Source organism: Bombyx mandarina, chromosome 23 (genome assembly GCF_030267445.1).
Source record: "Bombyx mandarina strain Sakado chromosome 23, ASM3026744v2".
NCBI lineage: Eukaryota > Metazoa > Arthropoda > Insecta > Lepidoptera > Bombycidae > Bombyx > Bombyx mandarina.
The window spans coordinates 16,369,086-16,387,599 of NC_143229.1; the positions used below are offsets into that span (position 1 = coordinate 16,369,086).

The 18,514-nt window shown below is 42.8% G+C and overlaps 2 protein-coding genes across 5 annotated transcripts in view; one reads left to right on the forward strand and one right to left on the reverse strand.

Annotated features, from left to right (window-relative positions):
• Nucleotides 1-18,514, reverse strand: part of ACC (acetyl-CoA carboxylase) — a 59,918-nt gene that overhangs the window by 22,616 nt on the left and 18,788 nt on the right. For both annotated transcript variants that reach the window (XM_028179099.2, XM_089737644.1), the window contains 10 exons: nt 18,337-18,443; nt 15,897-16,033; nt 15,300-15,386; nt 14,805-14,887; nt 14,401-14,510; nt 14,205-14,333; nt 13,574-13,756; nt 2,310-2,449; nt 1,360-1,570; nt 387-482 (listed from right to left, as the gene is read on the reverse strand). In XM_028179099.2, the coding sequence (XP_028034900.2) occupies nt 387-482; nt 1,360-1,570; nt 2,310-2,449; nt 13,574-13,756; nt 14,205-14,333; nt 14,401-14,510; nt 14,805-14,887; nt 15,300-15,386; nt 15,897-16,033; nt 18,337-18,443 (1,283 nt within the window). The remainder of the gene's footprint in view (nt 1-386; nt 483-1,359; nt 1,571-2,309; nt 2,450-13,573; nt 13,757-14,204; nt 14,334-14,400; nt 14,511-14,804; nt 14,888-15,299; nt 15,387-15,896; nt 16,034-18,336; nt 18,444-18,514) is intronic.
• Nucleotides 5,804-13,075, forward strand: Or-14 (candidate olfactory receptor). Of its 3 annotated transcripts, none has more exons than XM_028179100.2 (9): nt 5,804-6,311; nt 7,383-7,519; nt 8,935-9,230; nt 9,641-9,865; nt 10,749-10,848; nt 11,027-11,119; nt 11,411-11,569; nt 12,156-12,245; nt 12,548-13,075. In XM_028179100.2, the coding sequence occupies exons 1-8, from the start codon at nt 6,194-6,196 to the stop codon at nt 12,198-12,200; spliced, it is 1,173 nt and encodes a 390-aa protein (XP_028034901.2). In that variant the 5' UTR covers nt 5,804-6,193; the 3' UTR covers nt 12,201-12,245; nt 12,548-13,075. The 3 variants fall into 3 exon arrangements, with proteins under 3 accessions (XP_028034901.2, XP_089593449.1, XP_089593448.1); XM_089737323.1 differs by having other exon boundaries at nt 12,551-13,075; XM_089737322.1 differs by lacking the exon at nt 12,548-13,075 and having other exon boundaries at nt 12,156-12,385.

An 18,514-nucleotide genomic window follows, 5' to 3' on the forward strand; every position in this document is an offset into this window, starting at 1 on the left:
TGTTTAAAGTCTGTGGTCAAATTGAGAATAAATTAATATTGTTTGTCTTTAATATTATTGCCTATAGTGTAGTTTTGGCGAAATCTGTCATTATAGAAGTTTATTAGCCTTTGATAATTGAACCATAATAATGTTCAAGCTTATAATTTTAATTAATTAGTCACAATTTGGTAAACTACAAAAAAAAAAAACTTTATTATTAAAGCTTTACAATTTTCGGATTTAAGACGTGTGTACAGGAAGTCTCGTATATGTATTCCTCGTCTAAGGGTAGTTCTAATTGACTCGTCTGACCCTTAACACGTCACAAGCCCTATTGACTGTTCAATTGCCCAAAATGTTATTGGATCCAACACGTGCGGGTTCACAGCTGATCATGAACTCACCACCTCCTCGTCGATGATGTTCTGCTTGTAGTCTAAGCCGACGTTGATGCTCGTGCTGTCGCGGCTCTCGCTGCCCTCCTGCAGCGCCGCGAGATCCTGGAGACAAGCTTATTGACCCTCATCTTCGTTTGACATATTTAACCTTTTGATGTCCAGTAGCCACACGTATAGGGCCTATAGTCTTACATTTACATAACATGTTTACTGGTGGTAGGACCTCTTGTGAGTCCGCACGGGTAGGTACCACCACTTTGCCTATTTCTGCCGTGAAGCAGTGATGCGTTTCGGTTTGAAGGGCGAGGTAGCTGTTGTAACTATATTGAGACCTTAGAACTCATATCTCAAGGTGGGTAGCAGCATTTACGTTGTAGATGTCTATGGGCTCCGGTAACTACATAACACCAGGTGGGCTGTGAGCTCGTCCACCCATCAACGCAATAAAAAGAAACTGTTGATCTGAGGTGAGACGGGTTCACAGCTTGTAGGCACTACAGTGTCTTCGAGTTCGTGAATATACATATAAAGGGTACGTGCAAAGTAAGTACAGGGTACTTGCATAAGGCTATCGGAATCTTTAACCCTTTGCGGTACCTACCCGTGCGGACTCACACCACGTCCTACCATCAGCAATTACGCAAATTATAATTTTGAGGGTTTGATTTTTATTACACGACGTTATTCCTTCACCGTGGAAGTTAATCGAATCGTGGTACCGGCGGTGGTAATGCACCGGCCGTCTTATCCTTTAGGCCACGACAACTTCAAACTAAACTTCACCTCAGATCAACTAATTGAAAATAAAGACCTTCTCAACCGAGGCTCGTGGAGAGTACCTAACGCGGCCGGGGCTTGGCTTTGCCCCTGGCATTGCTGAAGTCCATGGGCGACGGTAACCACTCACCATCACGTGGGCCGTACGCTCGTTTGCCTACTAGGGCATTAAAAAAAAGTATAAGTAGTAAAAGCCACCAACCTCCTTCCTGACCGAGGCCGAACTAGCAAAGTCGTGGACCAGGTCCAGGAGTTCGTCAGCGTACTGCACGAACTGGTCGAACGAGAGGAACGCCGCCAGCGCTCCGGTCCGATGGTGGCACTTGCGCATGGCGGCTGCGCTCAGCTCGGCCGGGATCCCGACCTTGTCCTCGCTCGCGGACAGCTCAATCTCCGATTGGGACAGCGGTATCCTGATCAGGATCAATTGTGGGAGCAGTATTAGTAGCCAGAACAACTTGGCGTCGCTCGGTGGAGCAGGAGCTAGATGTCTTGGGCATAACGTGGGAGGAGCTAAAACAGACCGATGTAAATGGAAGGATTTGATTCGAGACCTACACCCCAGCAGAGGGTAATAGGAAATAATGATGATGAATGATGAGTATTAGTAGTGTCATACCCGATCCTGTGGACCGAATGGTAAACAGTCGACGTCGCCCTAAGCACGTCATTACGGACCCTCCCGATCCATTAACGGTGCTTTTAGGTACCTCAAGCACCGGTCACCGTCCTCGCCGAACCCGTCGCTTGCGACGAAGGGCTCGACGAGTAAATTAACCCTCAGACACAGCCACTGAGTTTCTCGCCGGATATTCCCAGTGGGTCGCGTTTCCGATCCGGTGGTAGATTTTGCGAATCACTGCTCTTGCTAGGGCCAGTGTTAGCAACACACCCGGTTTGAGCCCCGTGAGCTCACCTTTACGTCAAGCAGAAGCTGAAATAGCCTCTCAAGGCTATCAGCATAGGTGGGGGGGGGAAAAAAGTAGTGCTGCTTCACGAACGGTATTGGGTAGGCACTGACACGAAGGATGGGTAACACAATGAGTATGAATATGTACTGCCCGCAGTTTCCAAGATTATCGAAGTATCTCCGAACGTGTTTTGAACTTTGAGTGGCTAGCCTGAAATTGAGAGACTGCAGACCCGCCTTACCGGTTAGGATGTCCTGTGGGCAGGATGAACTGGAAATGTACCACTCCCAGCTCGCCAGATAACGCCAGATGTTGGAGACAGGCGATGTCGTAGGATGTGTAGGCGCGACGCACGTACACCTCCAGAGCTGCGTTGCAAACCTGATGATGAAGGACATTCGCTTTTACCACCTATTTTAACACTAAACAAACCATAACGGTTTAAATTACACATTTTGAACTTCATGACTTTTTCTTACCAATTAATCTACAGTTATTGTACTTTTTTTTTGATTTGGTTTGTTTATTTTGAGTAATACTTGTCATATACCCTCAATGGTAGAAATAGGTACCAGTGAGTCTTGGTATGATCAGTGTTAATCGCAATCAAGCAACTAGAAATACATAGAATAGACCAATTTTCAAGCACCATTATTGGCGTCACCGGCAACCATAAGCAACGTGGACGCGTTCATCTGAAGCACAAGATGCAAATCGAAGGTATAATCCAGCTGTCCATGCCCACCCTTAAAACTAAAATGTATTAATGCGCCGTGACAAAAATTCACAATTGATACATAGGTCCAAATGCGGGTTAAAAATATGCTCTCCTCCTTCTCCTGGCGTCTTTTCCTTGCTGCTGAAGGACGTGACCATAATGTTCAGACAGGATTTTATTTTTTATTATGCCTTTCCAGCGTTTCCGATTATTGGTCGCTTTAAGGTCGCTCATCGTAGAATGGAAATCTATGATCTAACACCAAGTAAATTATTCGGATTACTTTTTTATTATTTAACTGGTGGTGGGATCTCTTATGAGTCCGCACGGGTAGGTACCACCACCCTGCCTATTTCTGCCGTGAAGCAGTAATGCGTTTCGGTTTGAAGGGTGGGGCAGCCCTTGTAACTATACTGAGACCTTAGAACTTATATCTCAAGGTGGGTGGCGGCATTTACGTTGTAGATGTCTATGGGCTCCGGTAACCACTTAACACCAGATTCCCTCATCTATGCAATAAAAAAAAATAAAAAAAACATGTTATAATTATTCTTTCATCGTAAAAGTCATCCTTGGACATGAGTAAAATACCCGTTTTATTAGAGACATCGATGCATGCTTAAAGGATTTGGACCCGACATAGCAAATATCGTTTAATAGAAATACATCGGCTGACTTGGAACAGACCTGCCCGTCTGCTCGTAGCTGGAATAGCCCCATAGGTTGTCAGCGATAAGGTAGGAAAAAAGCTTGGGATAGGAATATTCAAAATATTTCCCAACACAGGACTTTCTACATCTGGGTTGACTTGTAAAAGTCTCTGACATTAAGTACACCAAAGTACTTTTAGCATCTAATCATTAATACGTGAATCAGAAACTTTGGACCCCTTTTTACGAAAATTGCGCGGACGGAGGAGTATGAAACTTCCCACACTTATACGAGAACTAGGTAACACGACAAACGTTGTTTTTCCATATAAATTATTTCTAGGAAAGATAAATAACCTATATACCGACTGTAGCGCCACCTACCGGGCTGATTTGTGAATTAAAACAATCCAGGGCGCCACCCAAACGCATACAAATAAAATCGTTCAATTCGGTCCAGCCGTTTAGGAGTTCAGTGACAAACAAACACACGCACAGAAGAAATATATATAAAGATACAGAAAAGGAGTGCAGAATGTTATATTTTTTTTAATTATGCATAAAAAATACATTAAATCAATAAAGAAAATATTACACACACTACCATGTATTTGACACTATACATATACACACATATACTCTGTGTTTATTGTCAAACTTTTGTTGTTATTGAAAGTCTGTGGTCAAATTGACAATAGACTAATATTGTTTGTCTATATTATTATTTGTCTATAGTGTAGTCTTGGCGAAATCTGTGATTATAGAAGTATAATAATAATCTTTGACAATAGAACCATAATAATGTCCAAACTTATAATTTCAATTAACGACTATAGAGGGACCACTAGTTAAGTTAATTATGACAAAGGAATTAAACATCTAAAGCATCAGCTATTGAATCTAAGCTATAAAACCACAGATGCGTTCTCCCAAATTAATTAATAAAAACATTATCAAAGCGCTCAAGCTTAGAAAGTAATTGCTCTAATTAGGACCTGAAACATTACAGACATCATTACCCTTTGGGTTTTGTTTCAAAGGTTTCATGCCTGGAGGCGTCTTTATTTATTCCTCGCAACCATATACAGGGTGTGGTCCGGAGCAGTTTGTAACAATCTACTACCCATTTCATTAAGCACGATACTATTCCAGAACACTCCAATACTTTAAACTGCAGCTCCAATGAGGCACAAGCCCGGAATGTGTTCAATGTAATATAAATATATTAAATACTATCTGACCCAGCAGACTTCGTAGTCCGGCCGCTGAGTTTCTCGCCGGAACTTCTCAGCGGGTCGCGATTCCGATCCGGTAGTAGATTCATTCGCGAAGCACTGCTCTTGCTAGGGCTAATGTTAGCAACTTCGTCTGGTTAGAGCCCCGTGAGCTCACCTACTAGTTCTGCGAATCTAGTATAACCCTTGAGGTTACTAGAATAGGTAGGAAAAAAATTTGATACGTTTGAGGATTGTGCCAAAATGAAAAATTTCCAGTCTTTTACTATTTTTTTGTTAAGAAAAAAAATCAATACGCATTTACAGTTCAAAACTAAAAATCGCAGGAAAACTAATCACTTTATATCGTGTGTTTCTCTAAAACCTTTCAAAATTGAACTGTAAAGATTTTTTTTATTGCATATATGTAAGGACAAGCTCACAGCCCACCTGGTGTTAAGTGGTTACTGGAGCCCATAGACATCTACAACGTAAATGCCGCAACCCACCTTGAGACATGAGTTCTAAGGTCTTAGTATAGTTACGCTCACAAGAGGTCCTACCGCCAATTAGACAATTAGACAAAAACAAATCACTTAAGCATACTATCTTTTGAGATAGAAACCAGTCAGATCTGACTTCGACTTATCCCTCCCAGTTATGTGCGTATTTTGGCTCAGAGTCACAAGAGAGACACAGAGACTTTGAAGTCGTCGTGGCCTAAAGGATAAGACGTCCAGTGCATTCCTATCTAGCGATGCAACGGTGTTCAAATCCCGCAGGCGGGTACCTATTTTTCTAATGAAATACGTACTTAACAAATGTTAACGATTGAGTTCCACAGCAAAGGAATAACACCGTGTAATAAAAATCAAGCCCGCAAATTTACGCGCATTTACGTTGTAGATGTCTATGGGCTCCAGTAACCACTTAGCACCAGGTGGGCTGTGAGCTCGTCCACCGATCTAAGCAATAAAAACTAAAATAAAATCTTCCACATTTGCAAGCCTGTCCTCCGATATTGACTACCCACTCTAGTCGCAGGCTTTGAAGGTTCGCAGCGACAAACCACACCCTGTACATAAGTCTACGATTAGACTGTTAGGCTATAAAACCAGCCAGTTTCCATGTAAGTTTCTCAGAATATCATAACAGGCGACTTGCTCTTAAAAATTGACAAAATTTACAAGGGTCTGTTAAACTAGTGACGTCATTTGTGGCTAGACCATTCAAAATCAAGAAACGAACGAGATACCGCGTTCGCTTTTAGCCATACTAGATTCCTTTAGGTCGTCGATAACAACAAGTGAACTAACCCACAGATACAAACCACTGAGTTTCTCGCCGAATCTTCTCAGAGGGTCGCATCCGGTGGTAGATTCCACGAAGCACTGCTATCGCTAGGGCCAGTGTTAGCAAATTCTCTCAGGTCGAGCCCGTGAGCTCACCTACCGGTCCGGACTTAGCTGGAATACCCTTTTAGGCTACTAGCAAATAGATTGTGAAAAAGTATATCATCATCAGCCCACAATTTTTAGGAACTATGTCGAACTACATCTTTAAGCCGTTTCACGAGACATACAGAATAATTACGTTCACAATGATAGCCGCTATGATTTACCCAAATCCGGCGACCGAGAAAAGAAGACTTATATACATAGGTAAGCGCAGTTTTCTAAATAAACCTCAGTCGATGCTTCTATTTAACGAATTCCTATCTTGACTGCATAATCTCGATTCGATGAATGTGAGAAGAGTGTTAAAGAATTTGTTAAAATAAATAATAACTAAAAAAAAAACACGCAGGGTTGCCCAGCCTCAAATTAAGTTTCCTTGTTTTATGGGCACCAGCTTCGATCAACAGTTACTATTGTTGATCGAAGGGCACCAGAGACTGACGTACTTATCGAGGCGTAAAAGGCGTTTAAGCGACATTTCGCTCAATACTCGACATTTATTTTTGTAATTAAAGGTGCCTTTTATTTGGTATAAACATCAACAGTCCGATTTTTTTAACTGGACTTCAACTAAGTTTACCCCCATTCAAATAGCTTGAAGAATTATTTTTTGTTATGATATCTTTTCCAAATTTTAAACATTAAATGGCTCTGCTGTAAAGTCGAAAAAATGTCGCATAAACCAAACACCCTTTCATCGATATGTACTTATATAAATAGACAATAACAACCCAGACAAAGAGCAAGCAAACCTGTTCATCACACGAATGTTTGTCCAGGACCCCGCAACCGTCAGGGCGGTAATTATTGCACCACCGAATCGATCAAGTTTTTGAATAAACCCTTTCGATTCGTTATTTAAAGGGACTTTTTGGCGGGAACGCGAGGAGTGAAGTTGTGTGATTTGTTTTATTTTGTCTATTTAGTGTTTCTTCAGGTTTAAATGGGTAATAACGGTGGTTTATTAACTGTTTAATATCTGTGAAAGTGCACAAATGTGGGAAAATGAAACAAAAACGCTAGACGTAACTTCTCGGAATCCTCCAAAAAGCCAACTGAAAAAATCTCAGTAAATGACCACCATTTTACTAAGATTATATTTCATCCCATATCATCTCATCTCATTTCATTTTGTTTCATTTCACTCCATATTATCATTTTTCATAATAATAAGAATATAAATAAAAATAAGACATGACTTAAAGGTCTTAGTTACCAGGTCATAAAATCCGTTGAAAAAAAAAGTTATTTAAAGGACATTGTTTACGTCCGCAGGGCTGATGCTTCTGAGCGTGATCCCGCTAGCGTTTATGATCGTTACGGAAATGTACGAGTTCTTCATAGAGAGCGACCTCAACAACACAATACGACACAGCACGGTCATAGGACCGTTCATAGGAGGATTCGTTAAGGTACATTTATAGCCCACGAGTTTCTCCCCAGATCTTCTCAGTGCATCGCGTTTCCGATCCGGTGGTAGATTCTGCGAAGCACTGCTCTTACTGGGGCCAGTGTTAGCAACACTTTCGGTTTGAGCCCCGAGAGCTCAGCTACACGCTAGGGTGAAGCTGAAATAGCCTCTTAAGGCTATCAGCAAAGGTAGCAAAAAAAAAAACATTCATTATTGGACCATGCAAAAGCGGCGCTAAGTCCCTGTCTAAGACCGGATAACGGTCTAATTCTCCGCAAGCCTCGATTAAACAAAGGAGTGGAAACAATAGAAGGAAGTTCATTCCGAAGCCGGACGGTAAAAACAATTTTTATTGCTTAGATGAGTGGACGAGCTCACAGCCCACCTGGTGTTAAGTGGTTACTGGAGCCCATAGACATCTACGACGTAAATGCGCCACCCACCTTGAGATATAAGTTCAAAGGTCTCAGTATAGTTACAACGGCTGCCCCACCCTTCAAACCGAAACGCATTACTGCTTCACGGCAGAAATACGCGGGGTGGTGGTACCTACCCGTGCGGACTCACAAGAGGTCCTACCACCAGTAATTACGCAAATTATAATTTTGCGGGTTTGATTTTTATTACACAATGTTATTCCTTCACCGTGGAAGTCAATCGTGAACACTTGTTAAGTACGTATTTCATTAGAATAATTGGTACACGCCTGCGGGATTCGAACACCGTTGCATCTCTCGATACGAATGCACCGGACGTCTTATCCTTTAGGCCACGACGACTTTAATTTACATAAGATTTAAGTGATAACTTAATCTTTTCTGCAGTTAATCAATTTCAATATTAAATAGTTCAACTTAGATTATTTTAAATTATCACTTCTGTCGGGCGTCCCGAGAGGCATTTTTATTTGATTTTTTAAATTATAAATCTAGACCATTACATACAATGGATCAATTGTATTAACTGACGGAGCTTTGGTAGGGGCGAGTAAAAGCCCACACGCCTTACGACCCACTTAACTATAACGAAGAAAAGGGTTACGATAATTGAAAGTCTTTCATGAGTGCTCTCGATAAAACGCAACTAAAACGGTGAGGGAATAACATCGTGTAATAAAAAACCAACCCGCAAAATTATAACTTGCGTAATTACTGGTGGTAGGACCACTTGTGAGTCCGCGCGGGTAGGTACCACCACCCCGCCTATTTCCACCGTGAAGCAGTAATGAGTTTCGGTTTGAAGGGTAGGGTAGCCGTTGTAACTATACTGAGACCTTAGAACTTATATCTCAAGGTGGGTGGCGCATTTACGTTGTAGATATCTATGGGCTCCAGTTACCACTTCACACCAGGTGGGCTGTGAGCTCGTCTACCCATCTAAGCAATAAAAAATAAATAAAAAAAACTTCTTTTTTAGGTGGCACTAATGTACTACAAACGAAGACAGGCCAATGAACTAGTCTCCGAAATAAACCGCGACCATCTAGCTTACAACGGTCTGAAAGGAGAGGACAGAGAGATCGCGGCGTCCAGCATCAGAAGCTGTCAGATATACTGCGAGTTGGGCTGGACGCTAATAGTTATGAGTTGCGGCCTGTCCTTCCCGGTCATTGCGATTCTATTGAACATTCACAGTTTCACTTTTAAATTAGACTCCACGAAGCATATGATACATGATATAAACAATCCCTTTACCGACGACCCGGAAGACAGGTCTGTTGACAATTTCCCGTGACCTTTTTTATTACTTACTTTTAAGCCCGAAAAAAATATGATTTGCGTTAACACTGTTATAACTGTACAAGTAATGCCACCTGTCGACAGATGGCAAAAAGAGATATCGAAAAAACCAGAATTGTCTCTCGAATATTCCAGTTTCATCGAGAGAACCACCACCCTGCCTATTTCAGCCGTGAAGCAGTAATGCGTTTCAGTTTGAGGGGCGGGGTAGCCGTTGTAACTATACTGAGACCTTAGAACTTATATCTCGAGGTGGGTGGCGGCATTTACGTTGTAGATGTGGGCCGTGAGCTCGTCCACCCATTTAAGCAATAAAAAATACTTGACTTCAGATGGACGCATGAAACGGTTTAAAGGTCCAAAACAAAAACACTTGTCCGCAGATTTGAGTCACCATTCTTCGAGATAATGTTCGTTTATACGTTTTTCTCCTCGTTTATATACATCATCAACTACGTGGGATACGACGGCTTCTTTGGACTATGCATAAACCACGCCTGTTTGAAGATGAAGCTGTATTGCAGAGCGCTCGAAGACGCCATGAGGAGTGACAGCAGGAGACACGAGAAGATCGTTGCGGTCATTGAAGAGCAGAGGAGGACTTATGAGTGAGTTACTGGTGGTAGTGATGCGTTTCGGTTTGAAGGGTGGAGCAGCCGTTATAACTATACTTAAGACCTCAGAACTTATATCTCAAGGTGGGTGGCGCATTTACGTTGTAGATGTCTATGGGCACCAGTAACCACTTAACACTAGGTGGACTGTGAGCTCGTCCACCCATCTAAGCAATAATAATACTCCCAATAACTTGAGACAAGAGATGAAATGATCACTCAACATCTCATTTACATCATCCTCCCTGAGTCGCGTTCATCTTGTCTGAGGGCCGTGACCCTCTCCTCCCATTATCCTTCTCTGGATGATTTTCGCCATCTTCCTCTGTTTTCGGCGGTATGTATCGCATCGTAGACTGTGGTATCTAGATTTGTGCGGATTTGGTCGCACCAGCGCATTGGATTGCGGCCACGAGATCTTTTGCCTGCAATCTTGCCAGTTACCATAGATTTTTCAAGATTGTCACCGCTCTTTCTGATAATGTGACCGAAGAATGTGCATAAAGACTCATCAAATCAAAGCATGAGAAACTGTTGAGATGGTCCTATCCATGATAAGGCAAAGCTAAGCACCCTGTGTATTCAAATCCACACAACGCCAGCTTATCCTTTTTTATTTCTATTTATGCTAATAGCCTGAGAGGCTATATCAGCGTTACCCTAGTATATAGGTGAGCTCTCGGAGCTCAAACCGGAAATGTTGCTTACACTGGCCCTAGCAAGAATAGTGCTTCGCAGAATCTATCACCGGATCGGAAACGCGACCACTGAGAAGATCCGGCGAGAAACTCAGTGGGCTTTGGGGTTAGTTTACTCGCCAAGCCCTTCGTCGCAAGCGACGGGTTTGACATATTCTTAATAGATTTCATTGTTTTAGGTACATCGCATTAATACAGGACACGTTCAACATATGGCTCGGTCTCATATATGTGGCTACGATGATACAAATGTGCACTTGCATGTATCATATTGTCCAGGTAATATTTTGGAAGCATTTTTTTTATTTCCATCGATGGATAGGCAACTTAAGACTAACGGTGGAACATCGTCAATAAATGGGACCCAGCCAAGTCAAAGCCAAGGATTCCTTACGAATAGAACTGGCCTTTTCTTAAAGGCGGCGACGAAATGTCATACAATTAAAAATCTTTCCAGAGCTTCAACATAGACGTGAGATACATTATATTCGTGATCTCCATAATCCACATCTACCTGCCTTGTCGTTACGCAGCCAATCTCAAATGCATGGTAATTATATTTATTCATTTATTATTTTACTTATTTCTTTTACTGGTGGTAGGAGCTCTTGTGAGTCCGCACGGGTAGGTACCACCACTCTGCCTATTACTGTAGTGAAGCAGAAATGCGTTTCGGTTTGAAGGGTAGGGCAGCCGTTGTAGCTATACTTGAGACCTCAGAACTCATATCTCAAGGTGGGTGGTGGCGTTTTGTAGATGTCTATGGGATCTTACAATGTTATCTTTATTTTTATTTTATTTTATTATATTATCAATGTTAATGAAGATCCTATTCATCCAGGCAGCCGAAACCCCTACCCTGATCTACTGTTGCGGATGGGAGTCCGTATCGGACTTGAGGATCAAGAGAATGATGCCATTCATGGTAGCACGCAGTCAAGTTATCGTCGAGATAACGGCTTTTAACATGTTCGCTTTTGACATGGAGCTTTTCGTATGGGTATGTGTTTTCATTGTATCCAGCTTGTCGAGAACGTTCTCGAATCTTAGAGAACTTAAATTAACCCATACTGAACGATACGACTATGCCCACAAAGCTCGCAAGCAAGTACTAATTTTAACCAATACGTGGCTAACATATGCTACTCCAAAATTAAAGAGTGGACGGTTAGCGTGGTATGGACATGTGATTTTTTTCCTACCTATTCTGATAGCCTTGAGTGGCTATTTCAGCTTCTCCTTAACGTGTAGGTGGGTTCACTTAGCTCAAACCGGGAGTGTTGCTAACACTGGCCCTAACAAGAGCAGTGCTTCGCAGAATCTACCACCGGACCGGAAACGCGACCCACTGAGAGGATTCCGGAAGAGAAAGATGCGGTAGGCAGCGGCTTGACTCTGCGCTTGGCATTGCTTAAGTCCATGGGCGACGGTAACCACTCACCATCAGGTGGGCCGTATGCTCGTCTGCCTACAAAGGCAAGAAAAAAAAAAAAAAAGAAACTCAGTGGGCTCTGTCTATGACCGGAGTTTTCCTTTAAAATCTGCAGACCCTGTATATATAACTAATCACTTTTATCTCATTTCAGATAATGAAAACTTCCTACAGCATGTTCACGTTGATGAGATCTTAGTGAAGATTTATTTTCAGAAGCACATTTCAACATTTGATTATTTATTTATTATTATTACTAGCTGACCCGGCAGACTTTGTAGTGCCTCAATCGAGAAATAAAAGACCTAAACTTTTGTATAAAATAAACTTAAAACAAACAAAAGGAATCCGTCCGACAGAGGACACATCAAAGGGAAAACAAAATTGTTATTTTTATTTGATTCCGAGCATTTTCATATTTATCTACCTTTTGAACCTTCTCTGGACTTCCACAAATAATTCAAGACCAAAATTAGCCAAATTGGTTCAGCCGTTCTCGAGTTTTAGCGAGATTAATGAACAGCAATTCATTTTTATATATAGAGATTATTATTATTATTATCAGTAGACTTATTAGATGAACGTAAAGTTCTATCATGACGACAGGAGAAGGGTACTGATGTAAGGAAGAGAGAGGGTAAAATGGAGTGGAGATATGAGAATAGAATGAAATGTTCTGAGAGCACCCGCATTACGATGTTCACGCTGATGTCTCTGCTGATATCTGTGCATTTTCCTTGTTTGCTAGAATGTAGTTGTGTTTAATAAAAAATAATTAAGAATATTATCGCGTTTTAATATCACACTGTATACGGAATCCGGTAGTGAGCCAGCAATGGAACGCAAATATTTTGTACCCTTGTTGACCTTCCGCGCCTGAGTTCATTTGTACCGGAGTGCCGGCGGTGGGTATAATCGTTTTATCCGCCTTATAATCTAAGCCTCTTGGCTGATTTCAACCGAAGCGTCATTAGATTGTCTTAATTATCATAATAAAACTGCATATATACATACAATACGTAGTCCTCTAAGGAGTAACATTAATTATACACTATTAAAAATGAAAGTTGCCAAAAATATAACCTAATTAGGACCTTCATCCATTAACATTAAAAATCGATTTTATTTTATTTAATTACAGAATATAAATAAAATTGGAGTGTCTGTTTGTAATATCGAAATAACCGCTTTTTACTACACGCATATTATATGAATAAATGTATATGGTACATACACCAAAATAAAATTTTTTACAATTTTTTTATGTCGGCTTGTTCTGGCTATTCTCTAGAACGGCTGGACCGATTTTGACGGGACTTTCATTGATAGGTATCTGATGATATAAGGAGTAACTTAGGCTACTTTTTTAGACTAGTCACCTGCGGTACGAAAATAACCGCGGGTAACATCGCGGGACTCAGCTAGTACAATTCATTTATATACCATCGTCTCTTAAGCTTAGTAAAGTTTTTTGGAGAGCACGCAATGCAGTATGCGCAATAAATCTGTTACAGCGCGAGGTCAACGACCTACAAATTCGTACCGTCAGAAAATAGGGAAACGGCTACTCACCGCTGCGTTCATGTGGTAGAAAAAGTCGTGCAGTATATCGAATATCGAGGTCTCCGACAGGATCAGCTTCTGCAGGTTCTCCGGGTGGAAGTCGTGCCCGTACATGTCGACCGCCGACAGGAATATCGACTCCATCTGGTTGTGACGGAGCTCGTAGGCGGGCTGGTGCGCCGCGATCAGCACCTGCAGCACGAGCAGGTTGTACAGGACCGGGGTAGTCTCGGGTGGGGAGGTGGTTGGGGGGGGGGGCAGTAGCTGTCTCTTTCTTTTTTTCCACCTAAGCTTATGGTCTTGAGAATATCAGCGTCGCCGGGCGAGTAGATGAGCTCACGGGACTCAAACCTGACGTTGCTGTTAACAGGAATCTACCACCAGATCGGAAATGCGACCCTCTGAGAAGATCCGGCGAGAAACTCAGTGGGCTGTGTCTGTGGGTTGACTCGTCGAAGCTCGGTTAAACAACCGGTGCTTGAGGTACCTAAAAAGCACCGTTAATGGATCGGGAGGATCCGTAATGACGTGTTTTGGGCGACGTCGACTGTTTACCATTCGGTCCGCGCGATTTGGTATGTAGTTACCGGCGGCCACGATGAGAGAGTTCTCGTGTCGGGCCGCTTTATCGAAATGGTACCTGTCTCGCTCGTAGCGCGACGCGGCTGTGCTCGGCTCGGTGGAGGGAAGTCAGTTCGTTCAGCGTGGCCGCCAGCTCGTCCGTCAGCCCTGGCTCGTTGGACCACAGGTGGTCTATCAGCAGCGTCACCTGAAACAACACCGCTAGTTTTAGCACGAGCTACAGAACCAAGTTCACGCTTCGATCAGATACCGACCAGCAAATTCTTCTTGGCGACCTGGTTGTGGGAGAAGATCATGTTGGCGACGGCCTGCATGTCGTCCTTGTGGCGCTCGCGGAGGGCCACCACGCACTTGTCGTACGAGCCTGCAACAGAAGCACGCCCAACCCGTCACAAGGTCGCCTGACTTAGCCCGTTGCTGCCTGGTCTTCAACGGCTACCGATTATATCATGAACGCATAATTTGACCGGTTCCATGGTTGTTACTGCGGCAGTCGTTCGTGAACACGTGACAACCAACATAGAGCACGAGGTATTTGACAAGTGCCTGAATCGCGCTAACAAAATTACCAAGATATGTTTGCATTCCGAACGCTATTCTAGACTCGTGCGAGCACACGGCCGCACCCGCCCAAGTGCGCACAGACGTTCCCACTCACCCAGCTGGAAGTTGCTCTCGACCTGGAAGTACTGCTTGAGCAGATCGTGCACGGCCGCCTTCATTCTACCTCTGATCCCGTTCCTGCATTAGACAAACCATTATTAAACACACATGAACTTCTACTTTTTTATTTCTCTTATATCATTAAAATAACAACATTTTAAAATTGCAAAATTCATCTTGAAGAGTATTTATAATTATTTTTTTATTGCTTAGATGGGTGGACGAGCTCACAGCCCACCTGGTGTTAAATGGTTACTGGAGCGCATAGACATCTACAACATAAATGCGCCACCTACCTTGAGATATAAGTTCTAAGGTCTCAAGTATAGTTACAACGACTGCCCCGCCCTTCAAACCGAAACGCATTACTGCTTCACGGCAGAAATAGGCAGGATGATGGTACCTACCCGTGCGGACTCACAAGAGGTCCTACCACCAGTAAGTCGCAATTTAACGTCGGCTGATCAATGTAAGTGGAATCGGCGCGCACCTGTACCGCTGCACCAGCAGCACCAGCGCCTGCGTGCTCATGAAGAACACGTCGCGGTCCGACCTCTTCTGCAGCGACGCCGCGTGGCTGTACAGACAGAACATCACGTTAATTTCTTAGTAATGGCTAGTTATCAATTCGCAGGATCTTCGAATTTTTCGGTCACGTTCGGTAAAGTGGAAGGAAAGAGAGCTAAGGGGCATAATCCTGGTCCGATCAGATTGATACGACATTGGACTCCAGCATCTATGTCGCTATCCACTGCGCGGAGGATAGGAAGAAATGGAGGGACATCATCCTAACGAGACTGCTCCGTAAAGGTCACGACCCTCAGCACTGAGGAACATGACGCAAGGTGTTATCGATATTGAATGCATGAGAATTAATCTTCATCATTTTTTACCCTGGGAAGGGATGAATGTTTGTGTTGGAATTGTAGTTGTCTACGTGTTTTTTTTTATTGCCTGAGCAAGCAGACGAGCATACGGCCCACTTGATGGTGAGTGGTTACCCCCCAACCCCCCGCCCCGACCCCCGATAAAACAAGAATGTCAGCGGATCCGGCGTGTACCACCAGCCCGCGGACCGGCAACTAACTGGTCGATGACGCTGGCTATCTGCTGGCTGGGGAACTGCGCCAGCACGCTGGTGATGTTCCGCTCGTACAGCGCCATCAGCTTGCGGACCTTCTTCTCCACCGCTATGGGGATCCGGCCTGAGGTCGACGACAGCACCTGGGTCAAAGATGTGGAGTATTGAGACGCGGTATCTCTGGTCGTGGAGCTGCTGGGGCTTGTAGACGGTCACCACTGATCATCACAATAAAGAATACCGGCAAAAATCTCAAATTTTGACAAGATTTCCTCGGATATTCAACAATTCATGTGACGTCATTTGTGGTCAGTACTTACGACAGCATACCAACAAATCATATACTGAAACAAGATTGATCACACATAAAATATAAAATCACGTTTGTGATTCATCTGATCAAAACTTAGCATACTTTCGAAGAAAACCAATTAAGTTTTGATTTTTGATTTTGAATTATAGTTTTACTAGCTGTACCCGTCCGCTTCGCTGGGCATTTAAAATTAACATTATTATTTCTCACCCCCACAAAGATTCTCATCATTAACGCCCCCGCAACTAGTGTAGGGAGTCTCCAACACTCATATAAATATTAGCCTATCTATTAAGCACATGTATTTTCTACATGGGTACCAAGTTTCAAGTCAATCGGATGCACGGTTCAGCAGTTATAACGGAACATCTCTAAAAACCGCTGTAGATTTATATACAGGGTGGCCCATAAGTCCTTTGAAAAGTAAAATTTGAATAAAACGAACAGGACGCGCGTGAGCGGTGCAGGGGAAGCGGGGGGAGTAACTTCGGTTTCTGGGAATTTAGTCGCGATGGAGCGTTTTACCGGAGCGGACCGTGCGTTTTGTGTGCGCGAGTTTTATAAAAACGACAATTCGGCAACCGTTGCGCGGCGTAAATTTCGAGAACACAAAGGTTTACACAACTTTGACGACACTCCAACTCTTCAAACGATTAAGAACTGGGTTGCTAAGTTCGAGGAGACCGGTTCGACGTTAGATAAACCGCGGTTGGGTCGCCCAAGGACGTCACGTACGGAACAAAACATAGACACAGTGACACAGTCTATTCGCGAAAATCCGACACAGTCAACTCGTAAGCGTGCCAGAGCATTAAACGTATCCAGGACATACAACGGATTTTGAAGAAAGATTTACATATGCACCCTTACAAAATTCAGTTGGTTCAAGAATTAAAGGAAACTGACGGTATTCAAAGACAAAATTATGCGAATGAAATGTTGAATCGGTTTACTTCCTTCAATAACATAATGTTCTCTGACGAGGCTCATTTCCATCTTAACGGGCATGTTAGTAAACAAAATTGCCGCTATTGGAGCCCCATCAATCCAAAACTTAAGCATCAGAAGCCCTTACATAGTCCGAAAGTGACTGTTTGGGCCGCTATGTCAGCCCATGGTATCCTAGGGCCTTACTTCTTTGAGGATGGCAGAGGGCGCGCAGTTACTGTTACGTCGGAGCGATATGTGGCTATGATCGAAGAGTTTTTCATACCAGAATTGCAAAACTTTTCAGGCTTTAATGCTAGGACGTGGTTTCAACAGGATGGGGCCACTTCTCACAACTCTAACACTGCTATGCCCGTTATCCGTCAACTTTTTCCTGGCAAAGTTATCTCTAAGAGAGGAGACATTTCCTGGCCTCCACGTAGTCCAGATCTGACCCCGATGGATTTTTTTTTGTGGGGCTACCTTAAGGCTAAAGTATACGACACAAACCCGCGGTCAATTGAGGCCCTAAAAGAAAACATCCGCAGAGAAATGACAAGCATTTCAGCAGTGACGTGCCGCGCAGTCATCGACAATTTTAGACGTCGTTTGCAAGAGTGCCGTGATCGCAACGGATTACATTTAGGAGATGTTATTTTCAAAAAATAATTCCCGTTTTTTAAGCTTTTTATGTAAATAAAAATTTAATTCATAATGTAATTAGTTTTATTTTAATAATTTTTTTTTCATTTCAAAGGACTTATGGGCCACCCTGTATTAGTATTATAGTTTTATTATAAAACTAGCTGACCGTTCCTTCATCGCTCGGGTGTTTAACAAAAATTTCAACGATATTTGACGTTATTTTATTTTTTTAAATAAAAGCACGCAATTTAAAGAATATTTTAGGAAATTTTTTTACACCTTGGATTACATTACTGGAGATTTAGTAAGGATCGCTAATTTTTTTCAAAAAAGCCTATGTCACTTGGAAATAGTGTAGCTACCAAACAGTGAAAGAATTTTTGAAATCGGTTTAGTAGTTTCGGAGCCTATTCAATACAAACAAACAAAGAAATCTTTCCTCTTTATAATGTTAGTATAGATCAATAAGATGCTTAGTGAATAGTTATTTGACTATGTAGTCATCCGTTCCAAACTTGTACGGGGGGACCGGTCCCTGTCCCCTTTGGACGCGCTGGTTACCTCCTGGAGCTCCAGCAGGGGCAGCGAGGGGTCCCGCAGGCTCTGCATGAACTTCTCCACGACCTCGCGGAGTCGCGGCGTGTTGTACGGCTCGGGCAAGCAGTACCCTAAAATCAAATTAAAACTACTAATCGTTTTGAAGAAACTATCACAAATAATCATATGGCTCATCGTAGAA

What these genes read in the sequence shown, in the direction of transcription:
- Or-14 (XM_028179100.2), top strand. Translation starts at nt 6,194, where the DNA reads ATGTCGAACTACATCTTTAAGCCGTTTCACGAGACATACAGAATAATT. An exon ending in AAGAAGACTTATATACATAG is followed by an intron (nt 6,312 to 7,382) that starts GTAAGCGCAGTT and finishes TTACGTCCGCAG; the next exon opens with GGCTGATGCTTCTGAGCGTG. An exon ending in GAGCAGAGGAGGACTTATGA is followed by an intron (nt 9,866 to 10,748) that starts GTGAGTTACTGG and finishes TCATTGTTTTAG; the next exon opens with GTACATCGCATTAATACAGG.